The sequence below is a fragment of the Cynoglossus semilaevis genome, chromosome 8 (assembly GCF_000523025.1).
Source record: "Cynoglossus semilaevis isolate Cse_v1.0 chromosome 8, Cse_v1.0, whole genome shotgun sequence".
In the NCBI taxonomy this organism is placed as follows: domain Eukaryota; kingdom Metazoa; phylum Chordata; class Actinopteri; order Pleuronectiformes; family Cynoglossidae; genus Cynoglossus; species Cynoglossus semilaevis.
In genome coordinates this window covers 9,649,898-9,670,009 of record NC_024314.1, presented here as the reverse complement: position 1 = coordinate 9,670,009, position 20,112 = coordinate 9,649,898, and the positions used below count along the sequence as shown (strand labels likewise).

The 20,112-nt window shown below is 40.0% G+C and overlaps 2 protein-coding genes across 2 annotated transcripts; one reads left to right on the top strand and one right to left on the bottom strand.

Annotated features, from left to right (window-relative positions):
* The first annotated feature begins 81 nt into the window (after positions 1 to 81).
* Positions 82 to 11,705, top strand: eif3c (eukaryotic translation initiation factor 3, subunit C). Its single transcript, XM_008314607.3, has 23 exons — positions 82 to 240; positions 1,260 to 1,374; positions 1,463 to 1,528; positions 1,622 to 1,811; positions 2,015 to 2,140; positions 2,412 to 2,463; positions 3,269 to 3,387; positions 3,484 to 3,620; positions 3,804 to 3,954; positions 4,746 to 4,849; positions 5,113 to 5,254; positions 5,407 to 5,532; positions 6,389 to 6,482; positions 7,217 to 7,404; positions 8,296 to 8,520; positions 8,607 to 8,798; positions 9,118 to 9,289; positions 9,395 to 9,554; positions 9,666 to 9,731; positions 10,231 to 10,318; positions 10,436 to 10,601; positions 10,698 to 10,739; positions 11,453 to 11,705. The coding sequence occupies exons 2-23, from the start codon at positions 1,280 to 1,282 to the stop codon at positions 11,530 to 11,532; spliced, it is 2,781 nt and encodes a 926-aa protein (XP_008312829.1). The 5' UTR covers positions 82 to 240; positions 1,260 to 1,279; the 3' UTR covers positions 11,533 to 11,705.
* prodh2 (proline dehydrogenase 2) lies at positions 11,381 to 19,237 on the bottom strand. The gene is made up of 10 exons (XM_025057523.1): positions 18,685 to 19,237; positions 17,562 to 17,752; positions 16,776 to 16,902; positions 16,585 to 16,656; positions 15,558 to 15,638; positions 14,665 to 14,808; positions 14,401 to 14,567; positions 13,690 to 13,800; positions 13,464 to 13,552; positions 11,381 to 12,162 (listed from the first exon to the last, which is right to left on the bottom strand). The coding sequence occupies exons 1-10, from the start codon at positions 18,913 to 18,915 to the stop codon at positions 11,984 to 11,986; spliced, it is 1,392 nt and encodes a 463-aa protein (XP_024913291.1). The 5' UTR covers positions 18,916 to 19,237; the 3' UTR covers positions 11,381 to 11,983.
* Positions 19,238 to 20,112: the final 875 nt, after the last annotated feature.

Genomic DNA, 20,112 nt, shown 5'->3' with positions numbered 1-20,112 from the left:
CGCTTACGTCCGCTAGGTGGAATGATAGCTTGTCTACGCGGTTTGCGCTGTACCATCCAGATAGTTTGCAGATCTAAACACCGTACGTTGACGGTTCAAAGAACTTCCTTCCTTTCCTGACGCAAGTGCCCGGCAAGGCTGTCGCACGCTGTTTTATTTGTTCTGCCGTGCAGCAAAACTGGATTTTATAACGCCTACGAGGTGACAGATAAACTCCAAACAGTTTTCGCTCGGTCTAAGGTGAGCGTACGTCCATAATTTACGAAGTTTTAGGAACACTAACAATTGTAGCTCTGGCTTTTCGTACGAAGCGGCCTGCTCCACTCGGGCTCTGGTAGTGTTAGCTTAGCAACAACGTGTCACAGACGTTGTTTTACAACGTTCACAAAAATAGACGTGGTTTTTATTAAGTTGAGGTTTATAGCATAGTGTAGTTTTTGTCAAGACGCTCATGTAGGTAATAACACATTCGACATTTGCCAGCTGCCTCGAATTATTAAACCCAGTTGTCACAACAGCAGCTAACTCCGAATGAAATAAATTTGAATTCAATCTGGAAACTAGATGTAGATAATTTGGGCGGGGGTGTTAATAGTCAGGTGTGTTGGGTATCAAATAAATTTGTTAGCAGTTTCGGGCTCTCTCGAATCGTGCTTTGGCTGTGAAGTGTGTGTGTTTTATCGGAAGAAATACTTTCGTTTGCCACTAATACGCGAATTAATTTTACGCGTCTGACGTCGGAGCCTCAAACTTCAGACCCCAGTGTTGTCATGTTGCTAAAACACTCGTATGTCTCTACCAAAAAACGTAAATCGTCCAAAAATAATGTCAGTACCAACCACCAAGTCGAGCCCTTTATTGGTGTTCAGCAGTACTTTCATATGTAAACTTGACAATTCTGTCTGTATGTCTGTTTTAACTATATCAATCTATTCTGTCTGTATGTCTGTTTTAACTATAACAATCTTAGATCACCAGGTATGATGTGATGACCAGGCTTTTCTAATAAATATAAACATTTTAAGCAACGTCAAAGGTGATTAAATGTTCCTGGGAATACCTCATTACAGTTACTATAAAATTTGTAAATTAATTCTCTTTACACTCTTTACAAACTAACCTACTACGAAATCTGCAAAAATATAACCAGATTCTTAATGTGGTTGGTGGTCACTCCTGAACTCTGGTCATGGGTATCATAATATCATTGTTATATGATTGCAAATGGAGAATCAACTTGTATGTTTTATCTTTCACAGATTAAAAGGTTCCTTCAACGATGTCTCGTTTCTTTGCTACGGGATCTGACAGCGAGTCAGAGGAGTCCTCCTCTGCGGACGAGATCGCCCCAAAATCAACAGGAACTTTCAAGCAGTTAGTGCCACTGACTTTAATATTGTCTGTCACTGTCCGTCGGGCTGTCGGTTCATTCGGGGACTGACCTGTGTATTTCATTTCACAGGTCGTTGCTCGTCAGTGATGATGAGGAGGACACCAAGAGAGTGGTGCGCAGCGCCAAAGACAAAAGGTTTGTGCAGTTTTTTTATTATTATTATTTTATTTTCCATTTCTGCCGGTAGAGAATCAAGAATTTTAATTTGATTTCATTCCTGACCGTTAGGTTTGAAGAACTGACCAACATCATTAAAACCATCCGGAATGCAATGAAGATCCGTGACATGGCTAAGTGTCTGGAGGAATTTGAGCAGTTGTGTCGAGCTTTTCTCAAAAGCAAGAACATAGTGGACAAAGAAGGAGTTCCTTCTTTCTACATCCGACTTCTGGCTGACCTGGAGGACTATTTAAATCAGGTTAACCTTCAGCGGAGGAAAAAAACAAAACAAATTTCACAACATAAGCCTTCTAGAGTTGTCGCTACAACAAATGCATTTGAATTGCGTAAAATAATGAACCTTAGTTAAACTTTATTTACCATGGTTCATGAGACAACAACGGTAACTGCTCATTTAGTCTAATATGTTTTATTTTGCTAAAAACATTATTTTCTTTTCAGCTTTGGGAAGACAAAGAGGGTAAGAAGAAGATGAATAAAAACAACGCGAAAGCCCTGAGCACACTGCGTCAGAAAATCCGCAAATACAACAGAGATTATGAATCGGAAATCACTGCATACAAGGAGGTAAATGCCCAAGCTTTTTTTTTTTTTTTTTTCTGTGCTTCTCCATCATTTCTTCTACTTCCCCACTCTAAAGTAGGCTCATCCACTGCATACAAGGAGGTAAATGCCCAAAGCTTTTTTTCTTTTTTTTTCTGTGCTTCTCCGTTACTTCTTCTACTTCACCATTCTAAAGTAGGCTCATAAATTGTTTCACTAGTGTATGGTAATGGTCAGGGAGGCGAAAAGTATTTTCATGGTAACTAAAAATGTCACTGTCAAATGTGTTTTTCAGAACCCACAGGAGTCTGCAGATGAGGAGGAGGAAAAGGAACCAGAAGATTCCGGTAATTTTACCTAGCAATAAACGTAATCTGTGGGAACCTGGAATAGGTAGAACCACTAGTTTGTCAAAATCAGTAAATGCAGAAAACATTTTTTACATTGAATTACCACCTAGTTGATAAGGGAGGGCTTCAGTGGTTCCCAATCTTCTTTGGCTTGTGACTCCATTTTGACGTTACAAATTTATGGTGACCCCAGGGCTTTTTTGTTTTTTTTCCAAATATTGTTGTGTGCTGCATTTTATCCAAACTGGATTTTATATTATGATAGTGAAAGACTACAGTTGTTTAGTATTATGCGTTATTTTAATCACAATTTTAAAAAGACTAATAATTAGTTTAAAGTATTTGGTATTTGTTAGTTCTTAATCTTTTTCCTGTTACGCCCCCCCTTGGCGACAGAAAGGTTTTCACACACCCCGTATCCCTCCACCCCACACCCCTGCGAATTGAAATACTATTTAGAACCTGATAACGTGTGTATTTTTTATCTGTACAAACCACTGTATGAGTTGCTGCCACCTAGTGACTGGAGGCTTGTTATCATTCAAGCTTTACAGCAGTAGTACACTTATGTCCAGCGTATCATATTCCATTGGAAGCTGCTCACACCTCCCCTGGCACCTCACTGCGCCCACCCCACCCCCAGGGGGCGGCCTGTCCCACTATTTGAGAAGAACTGACCTAAGCAGTTAGCAACACATTAGTTGATTCTCCATCTGAGCAGTAGATATGTAAAAATATGTATTTACAATAAAATTACAGATTGAAATCAATTGTAATAAAAGTCACATTTTTTGTTACTCAGGATCCTCTGAAAGTGATTCGGATGGTGAGGAAGAAGTTACAGCCAAAGCCTTCTTGAAGAAGAAGCCCGAGGCTCTTCCAGATGCCAGCAAGTTCCTCAAGTCTGCCAAAGGATCTGGGGTAAGAGAATGTTGTCGAACAAAAGTCCACTTTGGCCAACATTGAAGTTGTATCTGTGTGGGCAAATTCTCTTTTCTCTTTTTTTTTTTCCGACAGGATGAGTCGTCTTCTAGCGATGATGATGATGATGAAGATGATGAAGGTTGGGGTTCTGACACTGTCAGTTCTCAAAGTGAGAGCTCAGATGAGGGCGAGGGGAAGAGCGCTAACCTGGCTCTAGTCTTCCTGAAAAAGTTAGTCTTTTCTTGGCCGTACTTTTAATTACACAGCACGACACTATTCAATGAATTAAATATAAACTCTTATGCCGTTTTTGCAATTATGCAGATCTTTTTTTTTTTTCCCCAAGTGAAATTAGATTGAAAGGTGAACTCCAAGTTAACGTTTCTCACGTCATGCTTTGCGTTGTTCCCTAGAACCCAGGAGAGTGATAAACCCACTGAAAAGAAGGTCAGCAAGAAGAAGAAGCCTAAGAAGAAAGAGCGGCTGGAGGAGGAGGCCGAAGACGAAGGAGAGGAGGCTGAGGGAGGCTGGGAGAAGGTGAAAGGAGGCGTCCCACTGGTCAAGGTAAAGAAGAATGTTTTTTTTTTTTTTTTTTTAAACCATTATGGTCTGCAAAAAATATTGTGGATTAGCGTTTTACTTTCATGAAAAATCCCTTGTCTGGCACCAGTGTCTATGATGTAAAAGAACTTCAACTTTTGTAATGTAGGTATTGAATCATATTGTGTCATAGAGTTACATGAATTGGTCACCAAACATGCAATCTGTATATAAAATGTTTGTTTTTTAAAGTAAATTTATATTTAATTTCTTCAATGTTCATAGAGTTACATGAATTGGTCACCAATCATGCAATCTGTATATAAAATATGTTTGTTTTTATACAAGTAAATGTATATTTAATTTCTTCAATGGATGTAGATTGCTTTAGCCTGGTCACTTGAAAAGTAGCTCCTGAGCCAAAAAAGTATGGACACCCCTTGTCTACGACATCTCACCATGAGATGATTGGTTGGTTGGACAAAGCCCGTAGTTAATTACTTGATTGTAGATTTGACTGAATTGACGTTTAATTTGTCAAAACGTGATTGTGGTGCACTGCAAAAATGCTATATCATATTCATTGTCTCATTGTTCTGCTTGGGGTCTAATCAGTTAACATAGTTCTCATAGCCCCCTGGCAATGCAGTAAGCTAGGGCTAACTTACCAGGTTGATGTCTGGACTGGGCATTTAGAAAATGGTGACTACAAGAAACATGAAATCAAAGGACCATAGTGAATTTTTCGTGAAGATTTTGGCCTCGTGGCCTCTGCTCATTGGCACTGATGTATTGTTTTGTGTTTAAATTGTCAGGAAAAGCCCAAGATGTTCGCTAAAGGCACGGAGATCAACACGACAGTAGTGGTGAAGAAACTGCATGAGATCCTGCAAGCAAGAGGCAAAAAGGGAACTGACAGGTAACGCTTATTCCCTTGATTACACTTATTACATTTATAATGAATCCATAATCAAATCAATGGTTGTGCATTGCCTTTTTTATTGTATGTTAGGTCCGGCCTAGTATGCAATACCTAAAGATTTTTGTTGATTAGAAATGATTTTCAAGTTAAATATCGGAACATATCTTATTCACGTCAAAATTGTTGTCCGTATCACATCAAGTTTAAACCTGTTTTCCAAGGTCATTACTAGTCACTAATTACACCCTTCCATTCAACAGGGCAGCGCAGATTGAACTGCTCCATGCTTTAGCGGCTATTTCAAATGAGCATAACCTGGGCCAAGGTATCCTGGTGAAGATAAAGTTCAACATCATCGCTTCACTGTACGACTACAACCCCAACTTGGCAGCATTCATGAAGGTAATATGAAAAATGATTATGAAATTTCCAGCTATTTTATGGGCATTACAGTTGTAATAAATACTTAATTTGTTGTTTTTTATGGGCATTACAGTTGTAATAAATGCTGTACTGTGTTTTAAATTTGGAAACTGGGTTCTGTGTTTCTTTAGGCTGACATGTGGAAGAAATGCCTGGACTGTATTGATGAGCTGCTGGACATTCTCTTTGAGCACAACAACATCTTCATCGGGGAAAACATAGCCGAGGACAGTGAGAACCTGGCCATTTCTGACCAGGTGACTACCTCGTTCACTTTTTATCTTTACTTTGATCTTGGTGCTCAACTTCCATTTCATTTATTTGTGTAGAGATGTCTGTAAGGGAAAAAACAATAGCAGATTAGCGCCTGTGCCTTATTTATTCTTCTATTGAAATGTACTGAGCTATGATGTCAGTAAATATACATTATATATATATATATTTGCATTTTCGCTCCTTAATATGGCCTTAAAAAAAGTCACACATTTTTATACATGGTCAAAATGACACTCACCCACGTAGTTATCATTGCTCTTATACACAGTTGATACACATGTTATTTACCACATACTTGCACCTGGAGCTTAAAATATAATCTGAATGCCCAGCATGCATTTGTGCAGGATTCAACTCCAGGTCAGACTCTCTGCTTGATGACCGCTCTGATACAAGCCGAGCCGTCAAGATCATTGCAATTATCAAATGGGTTGTGAGGGACCGTAGCTATGACTTAAATCCACCAACTCTGTGAAGCTACATTTTCTTTGACAATGTTGTATATTTCTCTTCACATTTTTACATATTAATACTTTAATTACTTGGATTATCCATGAATGAAAACAGATCTGAAACGACATAAATCTACCAGCTGTTACTTTGTCCCTCTGTGCCAACAGTTTACAGAAAACAGTCATGATGATTGGATTGATTGGAAATCTGGATTAATCATGATCAGTTACTGTCACGGTTTTAATGCTTAGCTTTAATAAATCTATAGCCCTATTTTAAACGTATCATATTGCGATCAGCTTTTGTTTTCAAATGTTTCTGTACATATAGTATATTTCCTCTGTGCTGTAGTTGATGGTGTGTAACCTCGCCTTCGTTTTGTAGCCCTTTAGGGTGCGTGGTTGTGTCTTGACGCTGGCAGAAAGAATGGATGAAGAGTTCACCAAGATAATGCAGAACACTGATCCTCATTCCCAAGGTAAGCTGTGGAAATAAATCACTTATGACCTTAATTTCTGTTTCTATGTTCTAGCAAAAATCTTGGCAAGTTGGTCAAGGAACTAATTGAAACTAATCTAGCTGACAGAATTATTAAAAAGGATCCTACTTCGTGGTACCATTGATGATGTTAACGCTGTGGTTCTTAATTATTTTCTGTCATGCCCTCCTTTGGGGACAGAAATGTTTTCACGCCCATGCGAATTGAAATACTTTTGAGAACCTGATAACATGTATATTTCCATCTGTACAAACCACTGTATGAGTTGCTGCCACCTAGTGACTGGAGGCTTGTCATTCAAGCTTTACAGCAGTGGTACACTTACATACTGTATGTCCAATGTGCCATAATGCATTGTCAGGCTGTGAGAAAATAAATTGAAAATGGACATGCAACTGCAAATTTTTCAAATTTCCATTTACACCTTGGTTTTCTCTGTCTACAAGAAATCACATTTTTATTCAATGACTAATGTAATGCATTGGGAAATTTTGTAAACTTTTATATAAAACCAATTTTTATACAAACGGCCGAGCAAATTATGTATTGTCCCCTGGCCTCAGTCCACTGTTTCCAAACATTGGGACAGACCTGTGTGGTCTACCGTCTCCCGCTGTTAATGGAAAAGCTCTAAATCATTACTGCAGTACCTCATCGTTTGAGAAACTATCACCTGACCAGCCTTTGCTGTGTTTCTGCTCCCTTTTCTCCAGAGTATGTTGACAATCTGAAAGACGAGGGGCGAGTTTGTGGCATCATTGACCGGCTGCTGAACTACTTGGAGAACAAGGGCAGCACAGAGGAGATTTGTCGTGTCTATCTGCGGCGGATCATGCACACATACTACAAGTTCGACTACAAGGCCCATCGCCGCAGCCTGGGCCTCCAAGGAGAGACCAAGGTGAGAGATACACCGAAAGCTCGTTATTTGAACTGTACAACGGGCATTTGGACTAAAATCCAACAAGTTCCAGATATGATATAGTCCATATTATATTGGTACAAATTATCAATATTTTGTCATTAAGTGGATGATTCTATTAAGACTATCAAAATGACAACAGTACAGATAAAATACGTCAGGTTCTCAATGGGCTGTGTGAAAACATTTCTGTGACGGAAAATAATTATGAACTACTGTATAAAACCAAGATCGGGATTGACGTAGCCTAAGGGACATTCAGGTGGTCAAACAAAAGGCTAAAAGTGGGAAGAAAGTCTTCCACAAACACAACCAGTGTTTTATAGTGTTTCTGTAAAGAAAATAATTTTTTCCAAATTTTTTTTTTCCAATTTTTTTTTTCAAATATTGACAGTTCATGATGACCAGACCAGTTTTATTTTTAATAAGAGGAGATCAATGATGTTAAGAAATGTGATTTTGTTTTTTGTTTTTTTTATTCTCTTATTTAAGATAAGTTCAGTTTACGAGGTACACGAGACCATTTCAGTTGGTGATGGTATTTTCCATAGATCTTTCAAAAGATCATTGTATTTGGTCATAATTTGTCTAGAGCTCATTGTGTTAAAAAAAATTGTATTGTGAACAGAAAATCTATTTCTATCTAATGTATCTCTGTTACATTTTGCATTACATTAAGTTCATTATTCATCTGAAAGTCTTGTATTTTGAGCATCTTAAGCATCACAAAGAAATGTAGGTTAGCCACCTGTACACTCCCTCGTCATGTTCTTCTACAATTTGAAAAGTTGCACCCTTCCAAACAAGTGTGTTTTTTTTGTGTTTTTTTATTGTTATAATAACATGCTGCTCTCATTCTCTCTTCTGTAGTCCGAGCAGGACCAGGTGGAGAGCGAAGGAGAGGACAGTGCCGTGATCATGGACCGCCTCTGCAAGTTCATCTATGCCAAGGATCGCACCGACCGCATCCGTACGTGCGCCATCCTCTGCCACATCTATCACCATGCTCTGCATTCACGCTGGTACCAGGCTCGGGACCTGATGCTGATGAGTCACCTGCAGGACAACATCCAGCACGCTGACCCACCTGTGCAGGTACTCACGCAGAATTAACACGAGGCATGAGCACTGATGCTGCCTGATGAACTGGAAATGCTAACGTTCTTTTTTATTTTCCTTAGATCCTGTACAACAGAACTATGGTCCAACTGGGCATTTGTGCATTCAGGCAGGGGATGATAAAAGACGCCCACAATGCCCTGCTCGACATCCAGTCCTCCGGTCGTGCGAAAGAGCTCTTGGGTCAGGGTTTACTTATGAGAAACATGCAAGAAAGGAATGCTGAGCAGGAAAAGATTGAAAAGAGAAGACAAGTATGTCCCTTTTTTTTTTTTTTGTTCGTGTTTTTAAAGGGGACATATTACACAAAATTGACTTTGGAACAGGTTTGGTACACACATTTTTATCCCCTGAAGTGAGTTTTAACAACTTATTTGATGTTGTATAATCTGCTAAACCTCGTCTAGCTTTCAGGGTGTTTTCCCCATTTTATTTCCACAATAAGAACAGATCAGTTATTTTCTTTTTTAATTAAATGGCAGATTATTATCTACAACACCACTAAATAGTATTTTTTGTGAAACGTTTTTAAATACTTGAAAATCAATATCTCTCTCTCTCTCTCAAAATCAGGTGCCATTTCACATGCACATCAACCTGGAGCTGTTGGAGTGTGTCTACCTGGTGTCTGCCATGTTGCTGGAAATCCCCTACATGGCTGCACATGAATTTGATGCACGCCGCAGGATGATCAGCAAACAGTTCCATCACCAACTCAGGGTGGGAGAGAGGCAGCCATTACTGGGTATGCAGTGTGAAATTAATTTAAAAAAAAACAAAAAAAAAACATGAAAGGTAGGCAGTGGAAACTTGAAGGACAACACATTATCCCCCTCCTTCCACCAACCAGGACCCCCAGAGAGCATGAGGGAGCATGTGGTAGCTGCCAGCAAAGCCATGAAGATGGGAGACTGGAGGACCTGCCACACATTTATCATCAATGAGAAGATGAACAGCAAGGTCTGGGACCTGTTTCCTGAGACTCAGAGAGAAAAACAGATGCTGGTCAGGTCAGGGGGAAAAAAAAAAAAAAAAAAAGACCTCGTTCCATTCATCTTTATCCTTCATTTTTTTTGATCGAAGTGCTAAACTTCATTCTCTCACTTGTATCCGTTCGACAGGAAAATCCAGGAAGAGTCACTGAGAACTTATCTTTTCACATACAGCAGTGTGTATGACTCCATCAGGTAAGCGCCGCGGCCTGCCATCAACCAAAAGGGTTCAACTTGGGCCTTATTTATGTTCGCATTACGTACATAGGAAATTTCAGATTTAAATTAGATGGTGTGAAATTTTACACTGTTTAGGACCAGCCAGAACAACTGTAGCTGCCATACAACAATCAAGTCTTCCAAAAAAAATTAATTCTGGTTGAGTTAATTAATAAACTTGTCAAACTTCAACTCTGACTTCAACTGAGCCGCGCCATCTGGTCTATTGTGGGCTGCCTAAATCAAAACTCATTTAATCGTCATTTTAATATAATTTTTACTCCATTGATCCCACAGTTGGGGAATTCTTGTGTTAACACCAGATCTGCTGCAACAGACTTCCCTCCTCAGAGTGTGTGGTTCCTCTGGGAATCGAACACGTCTTTAGTGTTTAGCTCACACATGCCTCGCCAGCATGCGTGACCACTGTTCGACAGTATTAAATGAAACTCCATCTTGATATTCTGTTTTCCAGCATGGAGATGCTGTCTCAGATGTTTGAGTTGGAAATACCCATGGTTCACAGCATCATCAGTAAAATGATCATCAATGAAGAATTAATGGTGAGTGTGGTCTGTTATTGGTGAATTGAATTTCTGCGTCATCTAAAAATGTGACTTTATCCTCTTTTTTATTATTATTATTATTATCATTAAATATTCCTTCTCTTCTTTCAACAGGCGTCACTCGACCAGCCGACGCAGACGGTGGTGATGCACCGCACCGAGCCCACCTCACTCCAGAACATGGCTCTGCAGCTGGCAGAGAAACTGGGCAGCTTGGTGGAGAACAACGAGCGAGTGTTCGACCTCAAGCAGGGCGTTTATGGAGGCTACTTCAACAGAGGTCAGAGTCTGAAATAGCACTGATTGTTCTGGTACACAAAGCGTCCTATTTTTGATCATTCAACCAACTAACCATTACTGTGTCTTTCTACTAAAGATCAAAAAGGAGGCTACCAACAGAAACAGTCCTACCAGAGAGGTTTGTTCAGCTTTCTTTCTATATTTCTTTTGTTTTTTAAGACACCTTTCTTGTTTATTAATTGCTTTTTGCAATTGAATTTCAAAGTACGTTCACCTACTTTTTTTTCAGAATTTATAATATGATTAACACCCTACTCAATTTATACTTTGAAAAAATAATCTGACCATTAAATGATGGGAGCCTGGAAGGATTCAGTCAAATTTAAAAAAAAAAAAAATGTTTTTTTTTTCTGATACTGGTCAAAATTTCAGGATAACAAAAAAAAACAACTATAGTCCATCTGATCAGATACCTAAGCCCAAATGCTCAACTTAGCCCGACATGCCGTAAACACTGACACTATCACCTCAGCAGCTGCAGTCTGTGGCATGCTGGAAGAGCATATTGCATCATAGATATTGCAAAGAGTTCCATTTTCCTTCTCAAACATTTCTTACTTTAAGGTCAAGAACATCTTACTTTTGCCTAGTTAACAAGATGACGCGATGACAAACATTTCTTACTTTAAGGTCAAGAAAATCTTACTTTTGCCTAGTTAACAAGATCACCGTGATCATTTAGTCACAGTCAATATTGAATTAAAGCTTGCATCCCCAAATCAACCACAAATGAAACTCAGACAAAAGAACCAAACATACTGATGTTCAAATGCTTTACTGTTTGTTAAATCTATTAAAACTTTTTTTTTTCCCCTAAATCTTTGTTCCCAGATCAGAAAGGTGGCTACCAGCAGAAACAGTCAGGCTATCAGAGAGGCGGCTACAGGAACCAGAACCAAAGCAACTACTGAGCCGGCAGTGTGGGGTTTTAAACGCACCGTCTGAGATAGTTTCATTCCATAACAAGCTGCACCAGATGTCCACCTCTACAAATCTTCACAGCAGATAAGCGTTTTTGGATTCATGTTAAAACTTGGGTAGAACAAAAAAAAATATAAACAATAAAGAATTAACCGTGTGGCAATACTGCGTTAGCTGGGTTTTCTTTACATTTCCTCGCCTGTCATTCTATAAGCAAATTATAAACTCTGTGTTTACTTATTTACTTAGCAAGCAAACATGTTGTGAAAGGTTCTCATGGACAAGATTGGCACACATTTAGTTCATTTAATAATTAACTCGTAGCGGGAGGTTTTCAGAAAAAAACAGTTCAGGTTGATGTTGGAAAATGGACATCGTTGTTGTTGCAGCAATAACCAAAATCAGTGATTTCTACAGTTTAACATTTTCTCATTAAACAGATTAGGAGCTGCTTCGTCTGAGGCCCAGCCTTCTCTTCAGCTCTTGTTTCATCAGGTCTCGTTCCTTGCGTATTCCCCGCAGGATGGTGCGGTTCTCTTGAGCGCGGCGCACCAGGTAGGGCAGTGTGTCATCGATTGAACCGTAAGGCACTGACTTGTATATGGCGTAACCTTCCTTAGCTTTGGGGAACAGTAGAGACAAAAGAATAACAATGTAACTCCAATGGTGAAAATGGTGGAACTGACATGAAATGTAGCTTTTCATTCACCACTAATGGGTTTTTTAAACCACAGCATGAACACATTGCTATACCTAATATGGAAATTACAATTTTAGTTGAGAATTGAAATCCATCCATCCATCCATTTTCATCCGCTTATCCGTTACCGGGTCGTGGGGGCAGCAGTCTCTATGACCGCCGAGACATTGCCTCTGGGCCAAAGCGCCACAGAATTGAAATCATTAAGGAAGTTTGTTGTCAAATTCCATGTCATCGACATACGGCATTTTGTGGTTATGTCGCCATCTCTCGTAAATTTACAAAAAAGCTCTTAACAGCATTAAAACAAATTTTCGCACAGCAGCCGGTTGAGGCGCGGTGCGGACGAATACGTCGTCGTGTGACACTTTATGCGGAAGATGTTTTTGTTTACGTTCGCCGGTTGTACATTGGCTTGTGCTGCATTCGCTTTCTTTTGTTTGTGTTGTGTTTTTTGGACTTTTTGGCTCTTCGTTATGGCTTCCAAGCATAAGTCAGAATGTTCTGGTGCTTTTATGTACAAAATAGCGATGTTGTCCACTGTGTTGGCATTGGTGAGTGACATAGGACCAGTATATGAGTTTGTGTATTTTCTATAAAGGATATTTTATGGTGGCTAAAGAGACTGACTTACAAACTGCCTACTGGTAATTGTTCAACTTGAACATTTAAATAACTGATACAGTTTCTTAAACCACTTATCCTAGTCCTCTGGTGACTGACTGGTGCATATGTTCTGATTCCCAACTTATTTTAAATTACAAATGTTTTTGTTTTTGTATAGTTATCAAAGTATTTTAGTACTAGGGGACTTAAGTATACACATATTCAGTGGTACCCGTGACATGCCTGTAAATATAGATAAGACCTTTTGACGAGATGAGATGTAAAAGTCATGCATAAATGCTAAAATGATTTTATCATTGTCTACACCATCTATTGGGGAAACATGGGTATCGCAGGGAAAAGGCAGAGGTATAATGCTAATATTAATAAATTATATAATTGGAAAAGTTTGGTGGGCCGGATTAAAAAGCTGAACGGGCCGCATTCGGGCCCCCAGGCCTTAGTTTCCCTACCCGTGGATTAGACATATACTAGTTATCGGGCTGTTTTCCTCAGTCTTTCTGACAACATAAAACCCTGACACTGTGTTTTCTGTCCACCCCAAACTCAATACCTATGAAAGGTGAAGATGGATAGAACAATGACTGTGCTCACCAAGAGTCAGGGAGACATGGTCACACATCCCCAGCAGCTGGCCAAAACACACAGATTCTCCACCTCTGTCTATGCCCAGCTCGTCCATCCTGGACATGACAAACAACAGTTGAACGGCATCTTAGCGTAAACATCTGTAGAACAATTGAAAGAACCCTGACAAATAACCCTGAAAAATCAACTTTCTCACAGGGCGCCACTAAGTTAGACTTCTGGACACGCTAACCATGTAACGGCGAGTTTCACCGACTCCTCGTTATGAGAGGCCACTATGATCTTGTAGCGCTGTGGCTGCTGGGATATGGCCTTCAGCATCATGTCCAGAGACGAGTTGTAGCTGCATCAACACAGGAAAACAAATGAAATATTTAGAGATCCTTCCATCGCACTTAGTCATGCTTTTAAATATAGTGTTAAAATGTATGATGGCTAACGGTGAGGCGGGACGTCGCGTGTCAAAAACAGCGTGTTCACACCTACAGAACTACATTCTTCTGTGCACTGGAACATACACCGGTTGTATGCCATACCTTGGCTTGTGCTGCATTTGGAAACGTTTTGCCCTTCAGCGTAAGTCGGAGGATTTTGATGTTTTTGTGATGTCCTAGATTACGATGTTACCACACTGTGTTAACATAGTTTGATAGTTTTATCAAGAAATGCAGTCACTTGTTTGGGTTTTGCTCCGAGAACAAGTTACGGCCAAAACTGCGCTCATCATCAAGTTCCCGCCAAAACGTATGATCGGAGCAATGATTTGTGCAGTTTCACCTTTTAGCCACCATGATGTGAAAAACCGCATAGAGATAGTTGGTGTAAAAGCAGAAGGCGCTGTGTTGGTATATGACCTGCTATGGTGAGCCCTAGAAGGGAGCAGCCAAAAGATGAAGAAGAAGAAGAAGAAGAACCTTTTAACTATTTATTGACTAGTCCAGACCTGTCATTGGTGTCCTCCCAACACTTGTGGATGGGGTCCGGACGACCTTCTTTCTCTGCCAGCTTCCTCTCTTTGTCCATGTAGGCTCCTCGCACCAACTTCACTCCCAGACAAAAGCCCTCCTTCTGGGAGAGATTCAGAGCTTCTAACAGAAGGGACCTGGACTCCTGTTAAGACATAAAACGATCAGAGACGCATTTGATGATTTCTCCTTGTTCCGCAAAGTTAACATTAATACTGCAGATGATGAGCGGAGATGTTTGCCTTAAGGTAACACTGGTAGGTGTTCCAGATCCACGCACTGTCTCTGTTGAACTTTTTCATCATGGCCATGGTGACAACAGACAAGGCGGGGTTCATGTAGGTGTACTCCGCATCAACCAGCACTCGGACCTTGTTTACACTGGCCTTAACGAGACTGCACAGTTAAATATTGCACAGTTTCATTGATACACAATATGCTTTTTTTCCACACGCTTCGAACCCTGCGCCTTAAACAATGATGCGGCTAATTTATGGAAGGGAATTTTACGGGCTAACGAAGTTCACACCGCTTGCGATCAATGACTTTTCTGGTAGGCTACTGTGTGTGTTATACTAGTAGCGTATGTCTGTCTGTGAATGGCTGTGTGTGTATATGGGTGGGGCGAGAGTAAGAGAGCTGTAGCTAAAGTTGAGAGCAGTTTGAGTCCTGTCGTGTTGAAGCCTGAGTTGGTTATACAGGAGCTGTTAAAACTCTGTTTATGTTCTGTTGTGGTCGGTGTGGCTGATAATAAAGACCCCAACTTCCCTTCCCTCTGTTTACCTCTGCTGCGGACAAGCACAAAGAGAAGGGAGTTAGCCCTTAGCTAGCTAATGTTAGCTGCGGACCTGAAGCAGATCACTAAGTCTCCCCTGTTCATTCCAACTTTGTTCGGGGCACCAAAGCAAGAAAGCGCTAACGTGTAAATATTCCTGTGACTTATAGAGAAGTGCTGCCTGTATATGTACAATTATTTTTTTTCTTTTTAAATGTAGTGGGTGCGGCTTATATTCAGGTGCGCTCAATAGTCTGGAAATTATGGTATATTCATAAAAACAAGTACTTGGACACTTGGTTATTCATAAAAACAAGTACTTGGACACTCGGACACTGAACTGCAGTGAAATGTGAGTACCTCTGCTATTTTGTTGAGTCTTTGCAAACCGAAGGAGAAATGAGCGAGTTCAGCATCATCTAAACCAGGGAAGGTGATTTTCTGAAAGAATGATTTTACAGTTATATGAAACAATGGTTAATTGACTCGCTTCACTTTATACAGGCCATCCTGAAACACCTTCTTCCATCCATTCTCACATGTTACATACATAGATCATTTTAGAGTCACAGTGTCCACAGTCCTGGCAAACATTAACTCAAACTCTTTAGCCCTTATCATCTGACCACCTGCAGTTATACACCAAACTTCTCACTGTCTGTGCTTTTTTTACCAAAAAGTGTGTTTCTTAGTTGCGTTTTATAAACCCAGACGGGGCTGTTAGATGATTAAATTGTTAATCTGATTAGTCAGAGGGTAAGTGGGGATTAATTCTGATCAATTGTTGTTAATAGAAAGCAATTGTAATTAATCTAAATAATGGAATTTTTTAAATGACAAAGAAATAGACAAACATATGCAAAGCATCACCAGAGCTAAGTTTTTTTTACATATGGTTGGTTTTTATTCACTACGTATTCAAAACGTCCGTTGTCCGTCACGATACACACACACACACATGCGCATACGTGTTAAAACGTAATAGTTACAATTGTAATCTGGTTCATTTTAGAAATGAATTAAAATGATAAATTCAGTAATTGACGGCCCTTGAATAAGGTCATGAAACAGAATCTATAACACCCCCTGCAGGGGAGAAAGAATATTGACATGATCCAGGTTAAAACATCACATATCCTAAATCAGCAACTCCCTGAACATTTTTGGTGATGAAAAAAAAAAAAATAATGCACAAGCATGTTGAATTTCTATTATTATTATATTACATTATTATTATTATAAAAAAATGTTATAAAACCTTATATATACAGTGGGGCCTCGAGATACGTTTTTAGTTATTTTTTAATAAATACAATCCAGATACGAGTGGATCGACAACTCGTATCTCGAAGCCCCACTGTATACACAGTATTTACTGTACTCTTACCTCTCCATCCATAGCCCTTACTACCTGATTCAGGTCAAATGGTTGTTGTGCGATTATCTTTGTAATTTTCACCTGAGAAACCAGAGGTAGAGAAACATCAGAGCAGGTTTTGGTACACTGGTTTTGCAGTACACGTTACTGCCAACCAGAAGATCTGAATTAGCACGTATGTCGGTGGGTGTGTGTCTTACACACAAGTCAGCACTGATCAGGGCGGTGATCTTCAGCTGCATCATCGGCTCTGCGCTCCACGAGTTGCTGTGGGACATTTTTACGCATTCTAACATGGCGTCCATGTTGTCGTCGTATCTTTTTTCCCTGTAGGCCAGAAATGGAAACGTGTCAACGAGTTAAAACATGAAATCTCTCCGCATGGGTTATTATATTGTCGTGTTGAGGAAATGAGTAATGCCGAGGGTTTAACTCTCAGCCGCTGGTTTATTTATAACCCGTTGGTTTGTCGGTTGGCCAGCTGCTGTCTAAAGACATGTCAAAGGGAGAATCCCTGTTTGCTAGGTCACTGTCCAAATCGGACTTGAAGGTTGAGTTTGAGCAGGAAGGGCGCTGCACTGGAAGTGTATGGTGGCGTGTTCATTTGCGGCAATGCTTTCCTCCGCTCTTGGTCATTCCTTTGTATTGAAGTTTAATATAATTTGATGTGAGAATATAGATATACATTTTAGATTCAAAGATTTGGTATCCACAGCAGTATGGTGTCATCAAAGTTTTCATCTTGTTTTTTTTTTAATTATTATTTAAATTTTTTTTTTCTGTTTAGAAGATCTTTTCAAAGGTCAACATTTGGTTACTGGACCTCAGTTTACATTTATATCACACAATATAATGCTGTATAGGAGCCCCCGATTATATACATCAGGCCATTGAAACTAAATCTTCAGCACCCCCTGCAGGGGAGGAAGCAAATTTCGAACACTTTTGCGTACTTGACCGTTCAGGCGTTAAATAAACATGCAGACCCAATGCTCTCGCCGAGATCCTCTTCAATCGGAACTGCTAGCATGGGCCTCAGTCCAAGGCGCTTCATCTTGTCCATGGACTCCGAGATCTGCGTCTCGTTTTCTCCAGCTACAAACTGAGAATAGATGGTGGGCCGAACGATGAAGGAAAAAGCCCTTCTCCCCAGGACGGTGCGCGTCACTGTCATCAGCTAGGAACAGGAAAGGACACAGACACAGCCTCGTTGCTTCCTCTGACTGCCTTGTAAAGAATCACATTTAGTGACTCGACAATAACAGATTTTTTTTTTAAAAATATCACAATGGGAACCCCCCTTCCACCCCCCCGGTCCGTAGGTCATTTGGGCCCTGGCCGCATCTGGATTTACTTCATTCAACGAGTATCTGGTCATACCAATAATTAAATGTTCTGCCACAGTAATGGCCGGTCGCTGATATAAAAAAAAAAGCTAGGGACCACTGCAGTAATAATATTATAGTGCAAACAGCTGGTAGTATTTTTTTCATTCGCAAATTACCATCTAAATTACAAGTGTCAAACTCAGGACCGGGGGCCACATCTGGCCCACAGTGTAATTATTTGGCCCGTAAGATCTTATCAAATGTGACTAGTGTTGGCCCGTCAGTATATAGCAGGATTTGTAGTATTAGCCGTGTATGCGCTAGGTTGAGGCCTGCGAAAAAAAAGATTCACATTAAAAAGGAACTGGAAAGGCTACAGATAAAAAGACGCAATAAAAAACAAATACCTCTGATGTGGGTTTTATTTTCAAATTTAATTTCTCATGTGTTTATCATATTAAGCTTCGGTTGTTTCAGATGTTTACGCAAAAGTAAAGTTTGTTTCCATATAAAAAAAAAAATCCCCATTACATATCTGGAGAGAAGGGAAAACATGCACAATTGCTGTCAATTTTTCAATACATATTGAGTTTGGCCAGAGATTTTGTCCCAGTTTTCAATTGAATCATTTCAATAATAAAAATAAATTTACTTTGAAATCCAGACACGGACCAGATGTGTAGGGTTTGCGTGCCGAAAATGGGCCCCCGAGCCGTTGCTCTATAATGATCTATTGTCCTGCTGGGTACAACTGACAACGTTCACCAGTGTAATGTCCTACCTTCATGCTGTTGTTGACCAGAGTAGGGAAGGAGCAAAAGCAAAAGACTCCCAGAGCACGTAGCAGCTCTGTCCAGCTCTTCACTTTGAAGGCACCGGGATCCGTAAAGTCCAGAGATGCTGGCGGCAGGTTTGCCTGACCTCCAACCACCGCTCTGGAGGCCGAAGTCCCCATCATCCTCAGCAGCAGGTAGCGAGGGAGCACAGGCCGTGAATATATGCATTTAATCATACCTAAAAAGGTTCGTCAGGTTGTAAGCGTTCCACCGATTTTTTCTAGCGCAGATGGAGTGTAGAGGATTTAAAGTGTTTTTCTTTTCTTTATCTTTGCTGAACCTCCACAGTACGTCAGTGACACATGGGTTCAACTGAAAATAAACAATCGACTGGGTCCGAGAGACGCAGTAGAGGAACCTCTGCAGAAAAACAGCCTCAGGAGAATCGCAAGTAAAAGTTCAAAATCTATGAAATGCAAGTACAAACAAAAGTCAAGCGTAGTCACCAACTCGTTTTCTAAAAAGTGCCAAAGCCCACTGATCTGAGACCTGCTCGTGTATTTTACATTTGCTTATTTTTTACCCGTCCCACTGGTTAATAAGTGACACAGAGTGTCAACATTTAAGCTAACTGGCAGCATCAGCATATCAGTCTGTCAGAACTGGTTTTTTTTTGTTTGTTTTGTTTTATTATATATATTTTTTTTTTTTTTTGCAAATGAAGTGCAAAAAAACCCCCAAAGGCGTAAAATTGATACATTTATTTTATTTTTTCGCCCTTCTGTTTATGTATATTTGGAATGAAATCTTCAAAAGATATTTACAAAACCGTAAAGTATTTAATCCGTCTGTTTCATGCACAGTACAGTGAGCTACTTTGACTAATGCTACACATTGTTAAAACCCATAAAGCGCTAAATAACGATAAAAATGCTCGTTATACTATTTGTCAACATTAAAAAAAAAAAAAAAAAAATCAAGTGACTAAGACATGGACATATGTGAAGTAAAAACTCTGTTAATCCCTCGTAATCCCTTACTCACAACCAAAGCACCGATAGCAGTTTCTTACATTACGAAGTTCATGAAATGGTTTTAAAAAGTTACGGTAACACACACATTTCTTGATAATAAGACTTTAAGTGGTTCGCAATTCTTTCCTGCTCCCCCGCCCCCCAATTTACGCTAAGACTTTAAGTGGTTCGCAATTCTTTTCTGTCATGCCACCCCTGCCCCCCCCAATTTACGACCCCGACTCCTCGATCCATCCCTTGATCTGAACGTGTATATTTTTATCTGCACTGTATGAGTTGCTGCCCCCTAGTGGCTGGAGGCTTGTCATCATTCCAGCATTACAGCAGTGGTACACTTATGTCCAGCGTGCCATATTCCATTGGAAGGCCCCTCACACCCCCCCCCGGCACCTCACCGCA

Excerpts from the sequence above, each read along its gene's own strand:
- eif3c (XM_008314607.3), top strand. The coding sequence starts at position 1,280 with ATGTCTCGTTTCTTTGCTACGGGATCTGACAGCGAGTCAGAGGAGTCC. Across the intron at positions 8,521-8,606 it reads ACGCTGACCCACCTGTGCAG|ATCCTGTACAACAGAACTAT; the intron begins GTACTCACGCAG and ends TATTTTCCTTAG. Across the intron at positions 8,799-9,117 it reads AGATTGAAAAGAGAAGACAA|GTGCCATTTCACATGCACAT; the intron begins GTATGTCCCTTT and ends TCTCAAAATCAG.
- prodh2 (XM_025057523.1), bottom strand. The coding sequence starts at position 18,915 with ATGATTAAATGCATATATTCACGGCCTGTGCTCCCTCGCTACCTGCTG. Across the intron at positions 13,801-14,400 it reads TGGGAGGACACCAATGACAG|CTACAACTCGTCTCTGGACA; the intron begins GTCTGGACTAGT and ends GTGTTGATGCAG. Across the intron at positions 13,553-13,689 it reads GTGAAACTCGCCGTTACATG|GATGGACGAGCTGGGCATAG; the intron begins GTTAGCGTGTCC and ends TGTCATGTCCAG.